A 23,530-nucleotide genomic window follows, 5' to 3' on the forward strand; every position below is an offset into this window, starting at 1 on the left:
AAATGCAGTGTTTTTGTAACTTTTTTGGTGAGTGTTTGTAATGCAATAACGGGTGTTTAGTGCAACATAAATTAAGAGTTTTTTATTTTTATTTTTTAGTCAAAACTTGTGCCTAGCAGCCTTTTTTCATTGAGTTTCCATGACAGATCAGTGCTCAAATCTTTATCCCTCCCCGACTAATCCGACTTTACTGCAAGTTCAAGAAGATCAAAATCAAAAGTCTACATGTTGCAGCAGTGACACATCTTACCTTTTTCCCCTGCCTCTCTCTGAGGGCCTACAGTAGGCTCTAGGAGGAGTGTGGATGCGAGGAGACTCGGCTGTTGCATGCTGAGTGATGACGATAGCCGACATAACTAAACCCACCCACAGTTCATTTAAATGCCCGCGCACGGCTCTCTCCAAGCTCGTCACTGTGTCTCCCGTTGCTCTGCATTTATAAGGCGCCCCGGTGCGCGGAAAGGCACAAGCATGCCTCGTCTCTAGAGAGGCAGAGCGTCGCTGCGACCTGGAGACGTTTTCTTTTTGGATGAAAGACCCGTGCAGCCGCTGCTGAGGAAGCGCGCAGGAGTTTTACCACAAGTTCACTGCAGCAGGTCGTTTTTTTTACAGCGACCTTGTTCTCAGGGGTGAGTTGTTCGTTTTAAATCACTTTGCTCCCTTTATTTGTTCTTTTATATGTGGGAAATTAGGCTGCGCATTCCCCCGGTGGATGAGGATGTAGAAGAGAGAGGATTATTGAGGATAGATGGAGCGTTCCTGAACTAATGTGCAAACCTGTGGCAAAGACAGGATGCGCTTTATTGGAAAAATCTCTTTGGCACACAAAATATAGAAGTTTTCAGCGTTATTGAGGTTGTATACTTACCAAAAAAAGTGTCGACAGGACTTGTTGATTTGGGAAATACCCATTAAATTCAAGCTCGCTGGAACATCTTGTGCATTTTTTTTGCCGATTGTATTGAAGAGAGCACTGCAAAATGAAACCCAACTATACATTTTTAGACTTATCCTTGCATTTTGAGTCCTAAAAGATGTTTACATGTTTATTTTTATGTTTTATTTGTTTATGTCATGAGTTTTATTTGTGTTTTTATGGTATTTTCTCTTAGTAGCGACACGCAGTTCTCTGCTTGTGTGCTGGACTTGACGACAGAAATCAGATAGAAAGGGAATTCTTGTTTTGACAGTCGGGGATTGTTGCATAAATGTATCATCATCTGGTCCATCCGCGTGATGATTTGTTGCTGTAGTGAAGGTGGTGATATGACACCTGTCCTCCAACTTAGTTTGCACGTTGAGTGGTGATGATAAGAGTACTTGACGAAACTAACCCCACCTGTTTGATGGACGTTTGGCTAGATTGACCTGTAACAGGGGGCGCAGACTGACGTATGAAAATCAGCTAGTCGGAATACCTGGCACCCAGTTAACGTGTGGCCATTTTATTGAATCCATATTTATTTAGAAAAATGTACCATACCAGCAGAAGATAAGGTATAACAATGAAGCCGTTGTTGTTTTGCCTCCTCTGTAAGACATGGCCACAAAAATAGCTGAAAAATGGGAGCCAAACATTTTGGCCCCTGGACCGTTGCCCACGTTAATCAGTACGTGGCTGTACAATACGTGCCTGCTTTTGCTCTCCAAAAAACATTTGAAAAGAAACCAAATGGGTTTTAAAACAAAATGCAAATTACAAGCTCGGTGCACAACAGTAGGCAAAGTAGTTCAAACTTTACAATAAGACAAATTCATCAGTAGTTACCAGAGAAACAACCCAGGAATGAGCTGCTAATTAATGACAAGCTAATAAGTACTTTCTGAATGACTGCAGATAACGATGTACTTGAGAACAGACTGAGAATTTGTTCATGCACAAATGATTATTTGATATCTGTGAACCTGCATGCAATCTTCTTGATGAAATGTTCATTTAGCTCAATCAGGTGCGAAATGGAATATCACCAATACTTAACAGCGTTGCAGTTAATATTTAGAGCGTCAGCTATAATGGAGAAATCATGCTACTGGAGACAGACTCTGCAGAAAAAAACCCGATTCCAATCTTCATATTCAGAGCACATTTCCATCAATATTCACGCCCGTTATTGGCAATTTCTGATCTTCGTAGGGTGCAGCTACAAAGAGTGAGGATTAAAGGGCCGCTTACCTTAAGTTATTCCTGCGCCCCAGGACAGTTCAGGCAGTGTTTATGAACGTAAGCCACTTTCCCCCTAAAGCCACGAGCTTGCGACCCCTCCAATGTGTGATTTCACTGATATTGGCAAATATATGCAAAGTATCAGAGAACATGGAGTTTAATTGATTGAACGGAAGACTTTTTTTTCTTTCTTTTCACTGTAAAATCTGACGAGTTGATTTTACTTAGAATAATCTTTGAAACCGATTGCCCCGAAAAAGGAAGCTAAACTATAAATCTTAATTTATTTGTACTTTATATCTAAGTGATAAGTCTACTTGAAGGTTAGCTGTATTTACTTGATTTTGTGAAGTTGCCGCAACTTAAAACTGACAAATGAAATTACCCTGTGCTTTACAAGTTATAGCAACTTAAGTAAACCAAATTAGTTTGACATACTTGATCACGATAAAGAGGATTTATGAAGTTAGGAGAACTGTAAGTTTTGTTTTCTTAACATGTTTAATAATAAATAATCATGATTAACTAGTAGAATACAGATACATAGCACAGTATACTTGATTTACTGAAGTTACATAAAACATAAAAAGATTGGTTTAGTTAAACCAAAAAAACTAAGATGCAACAACTTCAAAAAATGAAGTAGCAGTATAACTACTTTTTAAATAAACTTAAAAGTATTGATAGTTTTATCTACTTACATTTTCAAGGCAAATAGTTAAAAGTAAAATCAACTTGTCAGATTTTACAGTGCGATATGAACATATTCGTGACTTATTTGGCTCTGTGGTTTTACATCGCAGCGACATAACACATTCAAGGGCATTCAGTCGGATTTAAGCCTGCTGGAAAGAGTAAAAAAAGCTCACTGAATTGTTGCATTGGAGCAGAAACAACAATAAGGTGTGGTGTGAAACGGCCAGCATTCAGAGGCTGTTGTGCAGCCGGAGCGCTGACCTCGGTGCTGAATTGCCCTGCTGTACGGTGCGCGCCTGCCCCTCGTGTACCGACTGCGTAGCACGCGCAGAGCAGCAGCAACTGTACAATCCAGGCGACGCCACCCACGCGGACAGATGCTGCGACTTTAAACACTAACTAACGCGCTTGTTGTGCATGAAAGGAAGTCCAACGTCTTACTGTAGCGTCTTGCCAAATAGGCGGGTGAGCAGAGACAATAAAACACTGGGTCAGATTTAATAATGGGACTCGAGGAGCGGAGGAATTGGCTTTAACCACGTGCCTTGTTGTTTTTCTCCGCTCAAAAGTTGAGGAGGGATGATGTAAAGACACGTGTGAGCATAATTTGTCTGTGTTAAAGAACTTAAAAGTGTTGGCATTTCCTCAGAGTGCACTCATGTTGGTTGGGAACATTTCTGGCAATAATCAGATGGTCTGCTCCTCTAAGCCTTATTTATGCCCCATAATACAGGAAATAACCCTGTCTTTTTTTACACAACATAAGTAAAGTGAGTCATTCTGAAGGCTGCTGCCACTCAGCCAGACACTATTGTGCAACTTAAATTGGCTTAAAATTTTGAAAAAAAACAAAAAACCCACAATATGTAGGCTTGCCTTATCTGCAGAAAACCATTAGTGGAAGACATTCTCAAAAGTACAAGTAGCATGTAAAAATACTCAGTTATGGCACCCAAACCAACAAAATATAACTTAAAGTATTTAAAAAATACATTTTTTGCAACATGTCCCAATTATACTGTTTTAAATTATTGGATCATTACCGCTGAAGCATTAATACATTAACTTCTTTATAGTTCTGTGGGTTATCAGTGTTGGAAAGGTTTTTTTGGAGGTTTTTTTTGCAGGTAATGGGTTAAAGATTACTGGTTACCTTGTCAAAATGTAATGAGTAAAGTTAGTAATTTAAGTACATAATCATGTAACTTACTGATTACTTTGTGATTATTTTAATGTTTTAAACTGGCTAATATATATAGATATGGATATATATAGAAAGATGGATGTAGATATACATATCGATAGATACATAAACTATTCTAATTTAATTACTCTTTTTTTCCCTCACTGAGTAACTGAGTTCAGGGTCAGTTAATAGAAAAACATTATAAATATTATCAGTATTTATCACTTAACAAATGAATTGCCTGTCCTGCACTTGTTTTGAAGCGTTTTGTACTCTCACCCCTTATTTACATTTAAGTAAGAAAAAAAATCCCATGTCCTGGGATTTGCACTTGCACTTTGTGGTTGACATGGGTTGCAAAGCTGTGTTCAGTGCGGATCTACGTTCTGTAGTCTCATTTAGCCACATGTTAGCAATTGTCTTTTTTAAGACACATAAAAGCTTTGAAGTTCACAAGTGGGGTATTTTACTGACATATTTTATGTTGTAAAACAAAATGTGAAAGTCTCTTAAGTGTTAACCACTGACCTTATTTAAGGATTCAAACCAAAAACCCATTCAAAAAACCCATTAACTTTAAGACTAGGGAACTAGAGGCGCTAAAATATTTCCGGGTGTTGGGTCTCATTCCTGGGGTTCTTTATTGTGCCAGATCTGGCCCACAAGCCATAAGTTGAGTGTTACTGTGATACAGTTTGCTCAGTGTTTAGTCTTTTTCATGCTTATATTGAGGATCACAGAGGTACTAACAGGTCTGATCATTTGTATAATAGATTTTCATGTCCATGACGATATTTTGCATCCGTAGCTCCACAGCACGTAATGATCTGTGTAATATTACACTCTGCTTGAATGACTCATATACCCTCTTTGACTTATGTTAAATCAACACACTGTAAACCAATTATGCAGTGAAGGTAATTTCCTCTCAAACTAATAAAACTTCTACTTCCCCTCCTCCTTCTGTTGCTTTTCAGAAACATCCCTGGGGACACACATATACTCACACACAAGCACACACACACAGTCCCACACAGGCACCATGCAGGAGTCAGAGCCCACAGTGTGCCAGCTGCAGCCCAACATCATCTCAGTGCGTCTTTTCAAGAGGAAGGTTGGTGGTCTGGGCTTTCTTGTGAAGCAGAGGGTGTCCAAGCCGCCTGTCATCGTGTCTGACCTCATCCGCGGTGGCGCGGCAGAGGAGTGTGGCCTGGTGCAGGTGGGCGACATCGTCTTGGCTGTCAACAACAAGCCCCTGGTGGACCTGTCCTACGAACGGGCCCTGGAGACGCTGAAGAATGTGTCCCCTGAGAGCCACGCCGTGCTGATCCTTCGTGGGCCCGAGGGCTTCACCACCCACCTGGAGACCACCCTGTCTGGAGATGGCCGCCAGCGCACAGTGAGGGTCACGCGTCCTGCTTTCCCGCCCTCAAAGTCCTACGAGCACTGCTCCCCTCTCAGCCCATTCAGCCCTGGGCAGCAGCAGCAGGTCAACAAGGAGCCCCAGCTTAGAGCCATTGAGAACCTGTCCTCTCCGTCCATCACCCAGTCCCTCCTGCAGAGGGGAGGCGTGCAGACCCAGGACCCCCTGCTGATGAGGGACGGGAGTCGTGGCACTCTCTTGTGTAATGGGCTGGAGGAGAACAACGAGCTACTGAAGGAGATTGAACCGGTGTTGCGGCTCATCAAGAACAGCAAAAGGGAGATCAATGGAGAAGGCCAGAGGAATGTGGGGAGAAGAGATGCCGAGATTCAAGTGGCCTGGTAATTTGTGATGAGATACTACCTTATTGATTCCTCAGTTAACGCTTTGAAACCTAAAGCAACATAATTTTTCCTGTGCTGCTTTCAGAAGTCTTTCACAAATATTTAAACCTCTGAGCCATGAGCAACTTGGTTTGATTTCTTTAAACATGGGAACAAAGGCAATGAGCAACTTGGTAATAAATTTTTCACTCATACAAGAAATTACTACATCTAATGAGCTATTTTAAAAAGCTCAGAAAAAAATGTCCAGGGGAAAAAAAAGCTAAGAAAAAAAACTATATGTGCAATGATCACAATTACATATTTAAAATTATGTTCCAAAATGATTACAATTTCTGAGCACCTTTTCTAGGTAATTCTATTATTATTATTATTATTATTATTATTATTATTATTATTATTATTATTATTATTTCTCTACTTTTTGAAAACAAATTCTTTACTTTTTTTTACAAAGGTATTTTTAATGTACCTTTTACCAATTTGTTTTGCATTTTTCATTTTTTGCATTTCTTCTTTTGTTCCTGATTGCCTTCTCCTCATGTTCTTAAAAGAAATCAAGTCTATTTCCTCAAATTTCAAAGGGATACAGTGTCTTGCTTCCCTCAACAGTGCAGCCTTGTAGTTAGAGCCCAGGTAGAATTACAATCACAATTTAGGTCAGGGACCCTTCAAAAAGATGGTTAGTGGCTGACTCAAGAGCCAACACCTGGTCCTCTGATTGAAAGAAAGTCTGCCCACTCACTCTGCCACCCTGCAGTCCCCAAACTACCTGACCCAGCTGCGTTGCATTAGCAGCTACAGACAGGCTCTCATTCACCTAATATGACTCAGTGTACAGTGCCAAGTAATTATTGTCTGCACGCTGGTCTCCAGCAATTAAGATGACATCACTCACAATATTCATCAGGACCATTCTGGTTGCTGTTCTTCAATTTCTGTGGCAACTGCTTCATGAAGCTTTAACCCTTTGAAACCTGAAGTGACATCACTTTTTTGCACTGCATTCAGATGCCTTTTACAAGTTTTTCAACTTTAAAGCTTATTATTGTGATTTCTTTCAAAAACATGGGGAAAAAAGGCAATGAGCAACCTGGTAAGAAATGATCAACAAATTAAGAGAAATTAGTAGATTTAGAAAATTGCTTTTAAAAAGCTAGGGAAAAAAATAGGGAAAACTATATTTATAATGATCATGACTACGAATTTAAGATTATATTAAAAAATATTATAATTTTTTATTATTTTTCCAGGTCCTTTCCTTGTTTTTCTAAATGTTCTTTTTCTTTTCTTTTTGATCTATTTCTAATTCAGGTAATTTTCCTGTACTTCTGGGTTTTTTTGCTCATTTTTGGGACATTTTTTTGTTTCTCATGGCCTTTTTCTATTTTTATTTTTTTTTATTTTTTATTTACTTTTTATTTTTATTTTTATTTTTTTTTTACCTAGGTTCCAAAGGGTTAAACAATGTAGCTTACCTAGGTCACTTTTTCCAATATGGGACTTCCTCTCTTTGATTTGCCAGAGTTTGAGGTTATTTGGCTGAATTATTAAGATTGGATTAAAAAAAAAATAGAAAATGATTATAAAAAATGTTATTGCAGTTAGTCCCTTCAGAATGTTGCGATGTTGCAATTGTAACAATTAAGGCAAATTCAGTCATCCCTGTGAATTATTAGAACAATCTAGTACAATTTAGTACAATCATTGCAACTTTACCAGAAATAAGAATATTCAATATTGGTAAAATCTTGTTTTATTGTAAAGCTGGGCTCATCGTATTGATTCGCTCAGACCCTCTAACTGCTAACTGTAAACCTCACACAGCTACCAAGGAGTTATTAACAGGTTTAACAGAGTCGAGCTGTTTTGGTGTCAGTGTGAGATTAACGGCTTGATGTCAAATGTTAGCTGCAGGCTTCTGCCCAAGTGGCAAAATATGACGAGAAGGGATGAGATAGGGTTATGCTGTGCTAGCATATGCTAACCAGCAGAAAGAGCTGCTTATGCAGATAGTTCTTCAGCTGCTGCCCTCAACAAGTAAACATAGCGAGTTACACTGCAATGTATTAGAAACTCTGCCATGGTATCAGGAATTTCAGGTCGCAAAAAATTCCCAGATCAACCTGCAAAATCATGGAGGGACTGTACTTGGAATATATATATATATATATATATATAACGTATATGTGTGTGTATATGTATGTGTATAATGTGCTCTTAAATGACAATCCTCGGTCTTTTTTTTTTTCTGTCACTATTTTGCTGTGGAGGTGAGGAGTTTGATGAGAAGGGGCAAAGAAAGCATTATTTATATCAAATCAACACACTAAGTAGAGAACATCTCTTCTGGACCCAGTCTGTCAAGGGTGACATGGCAAAAAAATCTGAAGATTGTCAATGAAAAACATATCAGAAAGCAGAACACATCAAAATTAAAAATTTTTTCAATAGCCGTTTTATTTTCCAGTGAAACTTTATTCCCTGTTTCAATTCCAACTTTATGTCAATGGCAAAACTTGCTGTCGCAGTTCCAGCTGCCTTAATTTGATGCCACAGTTAACATAAAAATGTTAGGATGCACATTAGAAATAGTATTTGCCTCATTAGCATTGATGTCTATCCCCACATTATGTGACACAGAGGACCCTAGTTTACACACTGCCACACAGAGCGTGTCTCAAACTTGTCATTAGGCTATTTGTTATCTGTTTGCAAGAGACTAAAACTTCCAAATAGTCCCCCTTGGTTATTAAGGTCAGGTGTGACAGTGCTCTGAGTCATTTAGAAGTGTCTCCATCTTAACATTTAATGAATTAGAATGACAAATGTTGCCTGGGATCGCTTTTGGTTTTTCTTAAGTGTTGACTCAGAACCAGCTATTCATAAGGCCTCATAGCCAATCTTCCATCCCTGACTCCGTCTAAATGGTCTGCACAGTGTACTGTTGATATTGGCGTCGCAGTTATCTGCTATTGTACTCCCACGACCGATTGAAATCAAATTGAGGCTACAGTCTCCTTGAATCAATGTCATTCTTGACCAATCCGTGCACATCCTCCTCTCTTTCATAAATACGCTTTGAGTGATTCATTGCATTCTGGGAAGATGGTGAAGTCTTGCAAAAGCAGCTTCTTAATGGGGTTGAAGACTATATAGTTTAAGGAACATGCTGACATTTGGACAGCACCAGGAAGGAGATAACTTAATTTAATCTAGAGCCTTCTTTAGAGATCTAAGTAGAAGCTCATAAGAAAGTTATTGTGAAACAAATTGCCAATAATGTTCGTTTTTTCTGGGTGCATTTATGAATCAACATCGCTCAAATTATTTCTTGATGACTATTATGCCTGGAATCAAATGACCCATTGTAACTGACAGCTTGTTTTCAGAGCACAAGAGGTCACAATTTCACAATTCAGCATGATGCTGACTGTAGGTCAGAGTCAGAGCTGACAAAAAATTACATGTAAACCTTCCTGAAATGTTTCTGCGTGTCTGAACTCCACCTTTGGATCGTGGGGGTAAAAATGAGCTCATGCAAATTGTGGCAATAAGGAGATACATTGTGGCAGGGAATGTGAAAGGGAGAAGGGATGCCTGTGAAGATTTACAATTAGCATGGACACATGCTCATGGGAAAGATAGGGGGAGGGGGAGTGAGTGTGAAAGACAGTAGATGAGGATACGTGGGTGTTTCGATGGAGCTAGGCAAACTTGAAATCACACGCTGATGAGTTTGCAGTGTTTATTCATGTCTCGTGTGGTTTGCCACAGCAGCAGCACCGAGAGCTCCCCTCCCCCTTCTTCTATAGTCTCTTGAGATCATATAGTTAAAGCTCAAAGTGAGATCTCCATAATATCCTGTTCTTTTTTATCTTAGGGGGGTTTGTAGCAGCTGTGTGTACAGTGAAGTGTATTCTAATGTTAAAAAATGTTGTCAATCATCTTGATTTATTTGTGCAACCTGTTCAAATGATAAGCCTGTTCTCACCAGTCTAAGTGCAGTTATAAAACCAAACAAGAGAGCCTGTGACAAGACACATAAATGCAGTTTTAATTTCCTGGATGAATAAGGAACATGTAGGCAGAGAAAGTGCTGTATTAACATTTTTTTCTCATTTATTCCCAGAGACCCCAAACAATCAAAGTGAGGCTAAACTGATTGAAATCACAAACGCAATGTCAACACACCTTTTGCAATTAACTTTAAAGTTCCTGTCTCCCCCTTGTCACTCACAAGGTTTTTTTTCTTTGAAGTTTTAGTGGCTTACGCCCACTTCTTCTCAGAATGAAGTTTGAGCGCAGCCGTGGTGAGAAATTGCTGAGGCTGACCTGCGTTTAGGAGCAAGTTGTCCCACTGCAGCACTGCAACAGGTGCAGACAAGAAGCACAGGAGAGCCTGAGAGATGCCAGCCAAGCTCCGTCTGCACACCCACGAAGGCCTGACAGAGAAAACACCTATGTGGGTGTGCAGACCCTTTAGAAATTGTGCAGGGATTCCTGATTTAATAGCATTTTGGAGACTGTACAAATCCATGGTGTATTTATTTGTAAAGACGGTAGAAAGGTGGCTTGTTGTGCTGAATGAAAAAGCTTTTTTGCACCAGATATGAGCACACATACACCTGACAGAAAATTGTGTTTGACCTCTAGGGACCTCGGCGTGGGAAATGGCACGTCTCCCCAGCTGGCGTCAGATAACGACAGAATGCTGGAAAACATGCCGGTGGTGCTCCACAACGCTGACACTGACAAGGTAAAACGAAACAAATGCTCAACCCGTGAAATAATTCGGAGCAGAAGAGATCATGTGTGAGCATACTACTTTCTTAGATCAATAACTGGAGCATCTTTGAGGATGTGTGTTTGTGCATGTGTTTTCAAGCAAGCCTGCCAAGTGAATCTCAGCAGCTGTATAATGCATGTGCACCCATGGCCGTCTTTGCCTCTCTGGCTTTTTTAGCCTTGTACAATAATCCACACTATTGGCACTTTACCAGCTTTCAGAAACTGAGCACGCACATCTGTGTTGCTTCTTTGCACATAGTAGTAAAGCCTTTGCTTAAGATCCTATCACCTAGGCATTAGATGCTTCCGGGGGGAAAGCTGGTGCTGCATTAAATCCAGCTTATGCCTTCCACACAGAAGGGTCTGGTCACAGGTCTGAGTGTCTGTGACAGAGATAGTGTCGTAATCTGCACATGGTCCGCGCTATGCACCCACTTGTGACGTCATTCAAGCCCTGCATCAATGGGACCGGATGGGATGAAATGATTTCAGAAGGCATAATGAATACGTGCAGTTGCTGATCCGTCTGTCTTCATCAAATGTAGCCCCTGTAGAAATGATCCAGCTCCTCAGACCTGCAGAGAAAAAGGGTGATAATGTGCATGCTTGTGAGAATATTTGTGTGAGAGTTCTGGAAAGAGTGAGGAGAGTGGTGGGTGGGTGATGCATTCTTGGTGGCGGTTTGAGAGGATATGTTTGTGCAACATAGTAGGAAGCCATATCTGTCTATTGGTAGTGATTGCTTAGACTGAGGAAACCTATGTTCTTATGAGAAAGTGTGTTTGTGAAGTGGAATTAGTTTTGTGTGTGTGTGTGTGTGTGTGTGTGTGTGTGTGTGTGTGTGTGTGTGTGTCCAGTATATGCATAGTGACTCATGCAGCAAGAAGTTCCCCTGCAGGCGTTTTGCTAGACACTGATGCTAACTTTGATTGCTCATCGCTAAGTGTTTAATCTGCCAGACTCAAGTCAGACACTAAATGGTTTCAGAAAATTAAAGTCATTTTTTTGTATGATACAAGTGTTTCAAGTGGCAATTCGGCTGACTCCAAATTAGTTCTCTCACTCTGGTGAAGTGTCCATGTGGCTTCAGTTTGAGCTTCCGCTTCTGCCTAATTTAACCCCTTTGAAACCTGCACTGACATCGCTTTTCTTGTGCTGCATTCAGACGCCTTTCAAGTATTTAAATTGTTGAACCCTGAGCAAATTGGTTTGATTTTTTTTTTTAAACATGGGGAAAAAGGCAATGAACAACTTGGTAAAAAATGTTCATCAATTTGTGAGACATAAGTATATTTACAAAACTATTTTATAAAAAAAAGTTGGAGAAATGACAAGAGAATTATACTTAATAATATTACTATATATATATATAATATAAATTTCATTTATTTTTAAAAATAATTTAATAATAATAATAATAATAATAACAATAATAATAGTAATAATAATAATAACAATAATAATAGTAATAATTCCTTTTTTTTTCTTGTACATGTAACTAATTTCTTGCTAATTTTTTAATTGTCTTAAGTTGCTCTTTGCTTCCTTCCAATGTTTTTGAAAGAAACCAAGCTAATATGTCCAGTGTGCAAAGGTTTAATGAAGTATTTTATATCTGGAAAGATGGTCATCTCATAAAACTAGGATGTCTATACAGTATAAAGACGCAAATACGTTTGGTGTTAAATCACTTGAGAAAACAGAGGAGCAGGGCTCTGGCATTTGCTTTTTTGCTCAAGAGATAGGAAACCTACAACTACCAGAATTCAACACTCCCACTGGTGGGTGACGTGATGCGTTAGCTTCGGTTAGCTTGGTTTTTTTTTTCTGCAAGACAATATGGTGGCGGCTGATAATCAACGAACTCCAAAAACAGTTGCATGGGAAGCTAAAATATACTTCTGGAACATGGTAGGCGAGAAACAGACAGAGCAGTAACTTAATTGGGCTTCATATTTTATTAGCACTGCTTAGTTTTACCATTTACAAAACAAGAAACAGTATGGCGCCCCCTGCTGGGTAAGATTGACGTTAACACAGTTAATTTAACATTACACATACTACCCACTATACGAAACTGGTTGAAAATCGATCAAAACACGACTAAAACATATACATATTGAACAATTATCACATCTGTCCATCTCTGTCACTTTCTACTTTTACTCTTTTCCCACCTACCCCCTGTCTTGTATTTATCATCTCTATTTCCCATCAGATGTCGTAATTAATGGCTGAATGAGGAACTTTTACTGTTTAACTGTATTTACCAGAAAGACTTTGGTCATTATGCCCCGTTATGAGATTATCTTCATCAGATTAGCTTCAATTATCTTCATTTCTAGCTTCATGGAAGCTCCCTTCTGTTACATCCACACCTTATTCTTGACATTGAGGCCTAGTGATTGAAGCATGTGGGGATTTATGTGCTCTCTCTCTCTCTGTGTCTGTCTGTCTGTCTGTCTGTGTGGTCCAGTAACTTCTCTCAGTCATATGAACTGTGTCATTGAAACAGGCTGGATTTAGTTTGTGCATGAGCAAAACAAAGAGATAAAATAACAGCCAGTGAGTTTTTTGTTTTACTCTAAGATTATTTTTCAGCCAGTGTTGTTTCTTGTAATTGCTAAGATATGCCTGTACTGCTATGTCTGCAGGCTTTCTGTTCTAGCACATCACATATGCCATCAGATTTACATCTGAAATTTATGCAAATTTTTTTTAAACGTTTGGCTCACGATTTGAGTGAGAAGTCACTCTTTAAATACTAATATTGACGCTTCTTCATGTGGAGAAATAGAGTGCCCCTGGGATGACATTTTTCTGTAGGCCAACCCGGAAGCTAACGTTACTCTAGTTCCCTCGTCAAAAAGCTTTATGGGATTTTTCCATCGGATTTTGGATCATTACAGAAAATAACCTCTGTGGTATGATACTTTTTGAAGCCTAAATCTAATTGCCAGTAAGATGAAGCTCTTACTAGGCTATAAACAATCACACTAAGGTCACATCGCCACTGCTACTGTAAGGCTGTAAGGCTGTGTTTGGCGCACCTCTATGTGATGATGTTCTGTAATCTAATTTAGCCATTTATTAGCAACTGCCTTTTTAATGACATATAAAAGCTTCAAAGTTCAGGAGTCGGTTATTTACTGGTATATTTTTTGTCGTAAAAAAAAAGGTGAAAGTCCCTTAAGCTTGTGTCAACCACAGACCTTGTTTGAGGTGTCTAAGTGATAACCCATTTCAAAAACCTACTGACTTTGAGACAAGGGAGCCGGAGGTGCTGAAATGCATAATTTATTTCCGGGTTTTAGGACTCATTCCTAGGATACTCCATAGCACTCTGAAAAATCTCACAATGAAATTAAGAAAGTAGTATTAATGGCATGTACACTTGCTAACAATTCCAAGATGCAATGGTTTGCATTTTAAAAATGCAAAAGATACCTTTGAGCAACTTTACAGCTGAGTGGCGACACTTGTGATGAGTAAGTGCTGCTGATTATTGAGTTAACAAGGAAGTGATTTCAGACTCAGCTTAGTCAACACTGCAAGGAACGATAGGTTTGTCAAAAATTATGACCATCTTTGTACTGGAGGGAGAGTAGTGCGAGTTACACCTTTGCCTTTCTGGGGAAAAAAACAAACACTCCCCCAAACTGTCATGTAAAGGCCTGCTTGGGGGCTAATTGTGGCCCTCAAACTAATTTTATGTTGCCTTTGGCTTGTATTTTAAAATATACTGTATGATTAACACAATACTGGTTAATCAAGTAAGACTGCATTTATTTTCATTCACGTCATGATGATAGGACAATAATACAGTTTGAAGACATACGCCAAGTATGAACTACGTGGGCCAAACTAAAATGTCAGGAACAAACAAGATAGAAGGTTTGATTCTTGCCAAACTCAAATGTTGGCAAGAACGGATGGTAAACAAGTGAATGAGCAGTTACCTAACAGCATATATTTCCTGCAACGTAGCAGACATGGACATGGCAAAAAAGCATAAAGTGGACAGCGAGGGCTGCTGCTTTTAGGACCGGTGGGAATATTTTTTCACTTAAAGATGGAACAGTTGCATTTGTGCAATATGTGTGTAATTTAAAAAAAATAAATAAATAAACCATATGATGCAACAGCAGCTGTCCCCCAGTTGTTTTCACATTATCTAATCTGGGTCCTATTCATTCAGGATCAGGTCAAGAATATCAGGGTGAGCCAATCAGATGAAGGCTAAGTTCGAGTAGGGCGGGTCATGCCTTCACCATCCATGGAAAAAAAATCATGTTTGTGGGAGGGATTTAGCAAAAGGTCAACTGGCTAATTATATTTGACACATAATTTTCTTCCTTTATCTCTCTTGATCTATGTGTGTCTTGCTCAAACATTTATTTTCTCAAGAGCAAAAAAGATGTTCATCCTTCCACGGTGAACCTGACATTTAAAATTTACACAAGAACAGATGTTTAATAAAGAAAAGAATTAAACTGACATTTCCAAGTTGTTCACATAAGTGAGCTTCTCTGAATCTGTGTGTGGCATTAATAGAAAAGTGCCTTTCTTAAATGTAAATGCCAGAGCGATATAGCTCCCGGTCACTTAACGACAAGGTTAATATTCATATTCAAATACACAGCTGCTCTGATTTTTCTGTCAGCAAGCTGCCTCTTCAGTGCCTCTGATTTTCTTTGCCCGTTTGACTGAGAGCTCTCTTTACGGTACAGTGATCTTTCTTCCTGTCCGCAACCTTGGTGATAACAATGTGTCATATCTGAGCCGCGCAGTGGGGGTTACTGTTGTTGGAGCATGAGCACACAGGAACTAAGCTCTTTACTCTCTGTGTGCGCAAAATCAAATTCAATTCAATCCACCTCATTCCTCTCTGCTGTTGGAGAGGATGCAAAATGACAATGAGCCTCAACTGCCTTGACTCTGTTGGTATTCGTCTCCCCGGCGAGCGGGATGATTGTGGCACTGTTGTTCAGGGGGGATGCTCCACTGTGCAATTAACAATACCGTGGGAGATGATGAAAGAGCTTCCAAGGTGCGGGATTGATTACTCTGATCTTTGGCAATCACTCTGTGCCTTTCTCGAGGAACGCTTACAGTTTGCTTTGGGGTTAAATTGCAGGCATTCATAAGTCAATAGCTACAGTATTGGAAAACCCAGTGAGCCAGGAGTTAGCTTGCCATCAACCTGCTGTTAAATGTTGATTGCTTTTATCGTGGAGTGAGAAATAAAACAGAAATGGAGAGAGGAAGCGATGTAAGTAGTTTCTGTGCTAGAGAAACTTAAGCACAAAGACAAACTGATTATTTTTGGGAAGAAATAGCCGGTAGTTGAGAGTCGAAGCCTCCAAATGCTTTTCAAAGTCCGATAAAAGTTCTGCCAGATATGTTATTTCAATCTTAAACTTGCCAATCAATATCCGTTTGTGGCACTCAAATCCACTTCCCCACAATGAAAGGGCTGCATCTCTCCTGCACTTATCACAGTATGACTCCCCGTCATAAACAACTTATCCAGCTTGCACGAAAGGTGTCGAAGAGGTCAGAACCCCCTTAGACTGAGCCAGTACAAAGGCATGAAGTAATGACTCATGTGTAAATGTCTGTATGCCCTTTTCCAGCCCCCGGCCCAGGGCAGGTCCTCCCCCACTAAGTCGCTGCAGAACGGAAGCCCCTCCAAGTGCCCCCGCTTCATCAAGATCAAGAACTGGGAGACTGGCACCGTCTACAGCGACACGCTCCACCACAGCTCCAGCAAGGTAAGACATATGGAAATCAGCCCAATTAACAGTTGGATGAAGCTGTCTGCTGCAGCATTTACGTTTGTCACCAAGGCAACCTTTCTGGCGAGGATGAGAAAGATTTTGATGTCATGATTTAAGTTATTCCATATTAGTCAGGATTTTCATGCCAGCATTGACTCTAATGAAGGTCTGTAAGGTGCTATTGTTTCTTGACTCCCTGACACCCTTCACTAAAAATGAACCTTCTGGCACCAAGTGACCAGGAAAATAGAAACACCTGTGTGATGCAATTGCAATGCAATGCAGCAGCCCTGCAAAAATAACTTCATTACAAAACTTACTTTAGGTTTGTTTGTTGACCCTGGGCCATCAATAACTATACAATCCAGCTATAAGTCATAACCACATTATTTTCTTTGATTCATCTGCTTATTATTTTCTCTCTCAGTCTAGAAAAAACTAAACATAAAAACACTTCCTAACACACACTTGTTTTGTGCTACCAGCAGTCTATATCGACCACTGCAAACTGAAGAATTACTTCAAATCTGAATTATGCTCACTTTAGAAAATTTGATTTTGATACACTTCACTTTGAAAAAAAAAAAAGAAAAAAGGTTTTAATAATTAGTCATGCGACTCATGTATTTATCACACCTGTGAGTACTAATTGTAACTGAGCGAACCTGAAGAAGCTACAGGCGAAACACATTGCGCGCTCTGAATAAAGTCATAGGGAAGCTCTTCAGTGCGCAGTGGTCGATTTAGTTTTTTGCTTTAAATGTTCATGCTACTAACCAGCACCTGACAATCATACTGGCTGTGCACAGGAAGCTTTGTTCATTGTTCCAAATATTTTCAGTTTACCATCACAAAAGATAAAGAAAAGCAACAAATCCTCCGGATTAAAAATGCAAAAGGATTTGCATTTATGGTTGAAAAGGACTTGATTGATGATTGTTCGTCAATTCTGTTGTTAGTTTTAAAGCTATGCTTTAATATGAAATTTCTGTTAAATATTTTAGGTGCCTTATGAATATGCAGTGTTTCCCACAGAATGAGTGTGTCTGTGAGGTGGTAGCTTTCGATGGGAGTTTCTTTTTCTTTTTCTTTTTTTTCCTTTTAATTGTGTGCACGCCCCTTTGTATCTCTCTGTTCCCTCTCTAAGTTCGGAGATTTTTGCGTGTCTGTAAAGGCAGCTCCATGAGTTCCTCTTTTCCTCAGCAGCAGTTTTATTACTCTGTAGATCTGTTTACAGCAGATCAGATCAGAATGATGGGAGGAGCAGCAGCTACGAATGAATGCCAACTTTTACACTCAGCAGAATGAATAGTTAATTTAACTTTCAATGCGCTTGACGTTCTGCTGCTCCATCTGTGCACAGAGTATACGTTGCAATGTTGTGCAATCAATTACTATTTATATTTCAACAGGGCTCCTAGTCTACGGTCCAACCACAAATGATAGAAAATCTATTTGTAGCAGCAGATGTCTGACTCGTACATTTTGTGCTAAAATGCAATTCAATCAAACATGACCAAAAACTACAACTTTAAAAAGAGCTAGAGTTGGACCAGCACCCTATGACACATCAATGAAATTGAAGATTATAGGTTTCACTATGAGATAATTTACCACAGGACTCCTGTATTGAATTTCATTACAATATTCATGGATTTCTGTTGTTTTGGCCTCTAAGTAAAATCTCACAAGTACATGGTTTGTATATTAATTGTACAGTAAAAGATTTAGAGGTTCTAAATGTAGTGTGGCAATATCACTGATATCAATAAGCCTGTATTTAAATGAGAGATTATCTGATTTTTCAAATATAACAAGTTCCAAAAAAAGGTGCAGATATTGCTGTCATAGGCGTGACAAATCAAAAGCTGCTATGTCTTCACATACAAACAAAAAAAATGTATGTGAGGCATAAACCCTGTGTGTCAGCCTTTGTATGAAGTCACAGACATGCAAAACTTTCAGGTCAGCAAAGGTAACAGATATGTGATCTGTGGCTTTAATGGTACCCTAAAGGCACCAATGAACATAAATACAGTAGAGTGGTTGACTGGAAAAAACATTTAGCCTGCAGACTTACCAACACATAATTTGCAAGTCAAGTAGATTGAAGAATAATAGCACAGCGTGGCGTGCCTTTTCTCTGCTTCTCACTAAGTATTCATACATTAGAGAGCTCTTGCCTGAAATGTTGGTGATTGAGCTCGTTGCTATTTAGCACGAAAGCAGAGGGTTTGGGAAATCTGGGTAAAGCTTATGAGACGATAAATCTTTCAGAAAAACATTACCAAAGTTATTAAAATGTATCTTGAGGGAACATGAATGTCTGCACCAAAGTTCACGGCAGTCCAACTGATAGTTATCAAGACATCTCACTCAAAACCACAACTATCACCTGCACAATTCCTCCAGATTTAATGAGAAAGTGGTCCATGTCCTGCAGTTTGGTGTTTCATCCCATTCTATTTGTGTTATTTTGGCACTGTGTCACTTGGTACCTGCTGCTAACAGTCTGGCACCTGGTTGCTACCTTTTTTATGAGGCCCTGACCTCACCTCACCCGGGGGTAGACACCCACAAATGTCCTAACTTAGAAAATAAGAAGAAAATAAGACCATACAGACAGAGGGCAGAGTCTTTGCCAATAAACTAAAGATGTGTATACAGCTCTGCAGCTTTTTTGTTTGTTTTTTGTTTGTGTGTGTCACATTCATCATCACTGACAGGCCAGAACAACAGGTTAGTAAAAAGTAGAAAACAGAAGGCCAGTGAAAACGTTACGCTGGTTACTTCTGTTTATATATCTCTTATCAGTTTGTCTTTCAAACTCAGCTGAAACTAATTGGGGTTGTTATTTGAGCGCTGTTTGGATGGAGACGGATGGTATTTTGTGGTGCTATGTCATTGCATCTCTCTGACAAAGGGGCTAAAATGTTTGCGTTCACCTGAGTATTGTATTTCCATCAATACCGATCCGAACCGGATCCAGTAATACCTCTGACTACTGCTGAGTCATTTGATGCAGGTGTGAATGACAATTGTAACCTTTCCCATTACATTAAAAAGCCAGGTGTTAGCAGGTGTTGGTGTGTTTTTTGTGCATTGGAAAAGAGGCTTTTGTTAGTTTGTATTATTGTGTGACTTTGGTGTTTCAAAGAATAAGTTTGGACCTACCAAAGTCACACAATAACACAAAGTAACAGTTTTCTTCAGGAATTCAAGGAAAGATGGGCTGAATAATTGATAAGCAAACAGTCTTTTGGAGGGTAGAGTATTACTTAAATAAGGTCATTTCCAAAAACTTTGGGTAAAACTCCTAAAAGTGTCAGCTACACGCAAAGAATTAGTTAAGAAAAGGTTTCATCTATCAGCCTCCCTGTCTATCCATTGTTCCCATTTTAAAATGCAGCCAAAGTTTCTCCCTCTAGTTAGTAAGCCGGTCTAACAAGCACAAGGTGAACCCCGCTGTTTAAGCATTCACCCCCAAAACACAGCAGCCATTCGTAAACGGCGAACGGCAGCCTAATTGCTTCGGTGACTTATTGGACGCAGTCTGTGCATTCCGATGAATGGCCTGTAATAGCATCTTCAGATTTATTATATATCACAGACGCTGCTGTATTCGAGGATGATCCGTCTTTTTCAAAAAGGACAGCTGGCTGGCATGAATGCCCAGAGCAGTATGATGAGCGGACGTGCTGGAGCACAAGTGATTCCTTTGTTTTATTTTTAACACTCCCTGCTCTACTCAGCCATTCCCCCGTTTACTCCATCACCTCTTAGGCTACTGTTCATGTTTTTTCTGTCTCGGCTTTGTTGTTCTCTCTTGATTTCAGTTATCTTTTCCAAGCTGTCTTTTTCTATGGAATCATCCCTTTATTTTTGTCTTTGATTTGAACACTTTTACATATTCTTACTCAATTTCCGTTCTCATTTTTCTTTGTTTTGACTAGCTGTGATGGCGTGTTTGTTGTATTGTTCAACAGATTTTTTCCTCCTTTTCTGTTTTTGTCAAACAAGCGATGGATTTGTTGGAAGGGACACGGAGGGAAGTTTATTTTGGAATGACTGCCGGTCCACGTCTGAGTGTTTGGACAGTGCAAGTGTGTGGTTCAGCGTAATGAGACAATTTTAGCAGCGCTGGGGTCAGTGTCAAATTTCCTCTTGGACTGCACGCCTGCGCTATTGTTTCCGTCGTCCGCTCTTGCTCACTCATTCGATCCCTCTCTAAGCTGGTGAAGGCATTTAGGCAAACCAAAGTGACAGCTGACTTCAACTCTAATCACATTAAACTGACCACACAAAGTTGCTCTCAGCTATGAGCAATTTTCTCTCTGCATCTGTCTGTTTTCTTGTTTTCTGTTTTTCCTCCTCGCTCTTTCTGTCTTCCTGTCTATGCTTAATAGAAGGATACCAATCCATGACTCACTGACTTACTCATTCATCAACATGCGTGCCAGCCATGTGTGAGCGATATAATGAAAGAAATTGTAAAACACTTATGATCCCTTGCATGCATTCAGAGACCGTAGCTTATGATAAAAATTGACCTTTTATGATATTAATGTAATATGAAAAACTCTGAGTATAGATCAATGTGATCTCCCAGTGGCATGTTGGCCCTACATATTGAAATACAGTTTGTTACTTTTTTTTTTTATAATTTGTTGACATCTCTTTATCTTTTATCCTGGGAAAAGTAGTGAAAGAGATATGTGTCCATAGGGTTGTTCAGCTAGATGTCTAAGGTAAATACATTTTATACAGGTTGAGAATGTTTTTATCTTCTTTCAAAGGGCAAAGAGGCAGACTGGTTATGGTTCACACAAAAGCCAGAAGAGAAGAAATAGAAAAAGTTAAAGAATAGCATTTTTTTCTTTTGGAGTATGCAATATGCATAAAGGATAATCAGGCATGTGATTGGCGAAGGACAAAAAAGCAGGAAAATATACAGATTTCTAGGTTTGCATAACCCAAATCTATCAGATCACTCCTTTAATTCAGCTCTGTGCATCCAAGTTTAGCACAGGAGACCAAAATGCATTAAACATAATTAGATTTTCAATGTCAGGCAGAAACCTTATTAAATGTTTGAATTGTATAGATATATGCAAATTCAATTAAAGTGAAGCTACAAAGTTACCTGCATTTACAATGCCAATGAGTTCGGTAAATGTCAGTAAGTAAGTGGAGCATTCAAGTGTTATACACGCCACCAGCCTAAACGCTAAAGTGAAATTATACATTCTTCAAAACGTTGGACAGAAATCCAGTTTGACAAGTTGAAACAGGGTAGTTATACGCATATCACGTAGGTGTAAGGCTATCAAATAACAGCGTACATCTGTTTTTCAGGTGTCTTTTAGGCATGAATTGATCTCCCTTAACCTTAATTTAATACAACTTTAACATAGGTGACGTAAACTTATGTGGGATGGAATAAGTGTGCAGACGTTACCTTTTTTCATCAGAAATACAGTTTGCCCATGACAAAAAGAAAGCAACATACTAAAACGAGGCACCCATCAAAATCTGCTCATACTTACAGCACATACACAGCACAGCTGTGTCGTTTGCTGGCGGCAAAGCTGACCACACTGTGTACAGGTAGGCAAATGAACACAAAAGTGCATCCTCACTTCATCTTGCAAAACAATATGAATAAATAGCTTAACTTTACTTTCAGGTAGCAGTAAATATAGTGGTTAATTAGCTGCCGTTCATCGCACTTGTTGGCGCAGGCTATTTACTGGCATTTACCAACCTTTAGTGGCTTTAGACACAGAAAACTACTGTTTGTAGTTTGACTTAAACTAATTTGTATACATCTGTGCAATTTAAACATTTAATGAGTTTTAGTGTAAAATCCACATTGTGTTTTTTCCTCCAAACAAATATCCTTGTGAATATCTGGAAAGGGGGAAAAAAAAGTTTTTCACAGATTTGCATGATTTACTTGGGTCACATTTATAGGTTGGGAAATCCAGAATTCCAACTAAATCTGGAAAAATCACATCCCTGTGTAAATTTCATATCAAGCAGAACAAAGACTTTGCTGGGTAATCTGAAATGAATAGAGATGGAAGGTAATGTGATAGCTCTGCCTTTTGTGCATTAAGAGGATGCCACGCCTCTCTCATTTTGCATTTAATCAGAGCACAGAGATGGATGCAGAAAATGAACAAGAATACAGAAGGCCACTGAAATATGTTGAAGAATTATTTTTTTTAAAAAAAGAAAAGAAAAAAAGAGTCTTCTGTTTTGTGCACCAAATGAGCCAACATAATATCTTCTGTTAGTGTTTTTCTTTGCTGGAAATATGATTGTTTGCAGACGCACTGCAAGAGAGCTGCACCATTGGCCCTGATCCCGTGGTTTTTCAGTTGCATTTTGGCACTGAAGAAAAACCAACAAGCAGCATTCAGCCACAAAAAAGCTTCCCTCATCTGTCACGATATTTTTCTTTTCAGATGCCAGTCTGTTCTGAAAATGTGTGCCTCGGCTCTGTGATGATACCCAACCAGCACGTCCGCAAATCAGATGAGGTCAGAACCAAAGAGGAGCTTCTTCCACTGGCCACTGACTTCATAGACCAGTACTACACCTCCATCAAAAGGTAAAAGCAGCCTGTAGCATCTGTAAAGTTGAGACCTAGACCTCAATGGGTAGAGCCAAAGAGCAACATGTTTAGGACTGGGTAACAATGGGCTGTCTGGTTAAATAAAAAGAGTAAAGAAGGCGGCGGAAGTATTAGCATTATTAATTAATCTATTTGGGTGTGTGTTGTATGTGTATTTAGTAGGGCTGGACCTGAATATTCAGATATTCGAATATCCGTTGATTGTTTTTTTTTTTTTTTTACTTCACAACTAACTTTACAAACTGTAAAGTGTCACAAAGCTGTCAACCAATCAGAGGCACACCAGGCTCTCTCTCACTTAACACTGAAGCTCTGTAGTGCATGGTGTCTCTCTCTCACCTGTTGGTGAAGCTGTGAAGCACATGGTCTGTTTGGAGAGCTCTGGGGGGCAAAGTGTCAGCATGATCTGTCATCCAACCCTCCCAACCCCCTACAAGGGATCTTTACAAAATGGCACAATTTACACCCAGCAACTCCTGTGTTGAGGTATACTGATTGTACATGAT

The 23,530-nt window shown here is 39.4% G+C and overlaps 1 protein-coding gene across 4 annotated transcripts in view; it reads left to right on the forward strand.

Moving 5' to 3' along the window:
- The first annotated feature begins 404 nt into the window (after positions 1-404).
- Positions 405-23,530, forward strand: part of nos1 (nitric oxide synthase 1 (neuronal)) — a 60,177-nt gene continuing 37,051 nt past the window's right edge. For 2 of the 4 annotated variants that reach the window (XM_088076459.1, XM_088076460.1), the window contains exons 1-5: positions 405-629; positions 5,024-5,810; positions 10,470-10,572; positions 16,241-16,378; positions 22,855-23,000. In XM_088076459.1, coding sequence (XP_087932585.1) covers positions 5,089-5,810; positions 10,470-10,572; positions 16,241-16,378; positions 22,855-23,000 — 1,109 coding nt within the window. In that variant the 5' untranslated portion in view covers positions 405-629; positions 5,024-5,088. The remainder of the gene's footprint in view (positions 630-5,023; positions 5,811-10,469; positions 10,573-16,240; positions 16,379-22,854; positions 23,001-23,530) is intronic. The other 2 variants (XM_042487595.2, XM_042487596.2) reach the window with 1 other exon arrangement.

Source organism: Plectropomus leopardus, chromosome 4, assembly GCF_026936395.1.
Source record: "Plectropomus leopardus strain MGB_pleo_1.0 chromosome 4, ASM2693639v1, whole genome shotgun sequence".
Lineage (NCBI taxonomy): Eukaryota > Metazoa > Chordata > Actinopteri > Perciformes > Serranidae > Plectropomus > Plectropomus leopardus.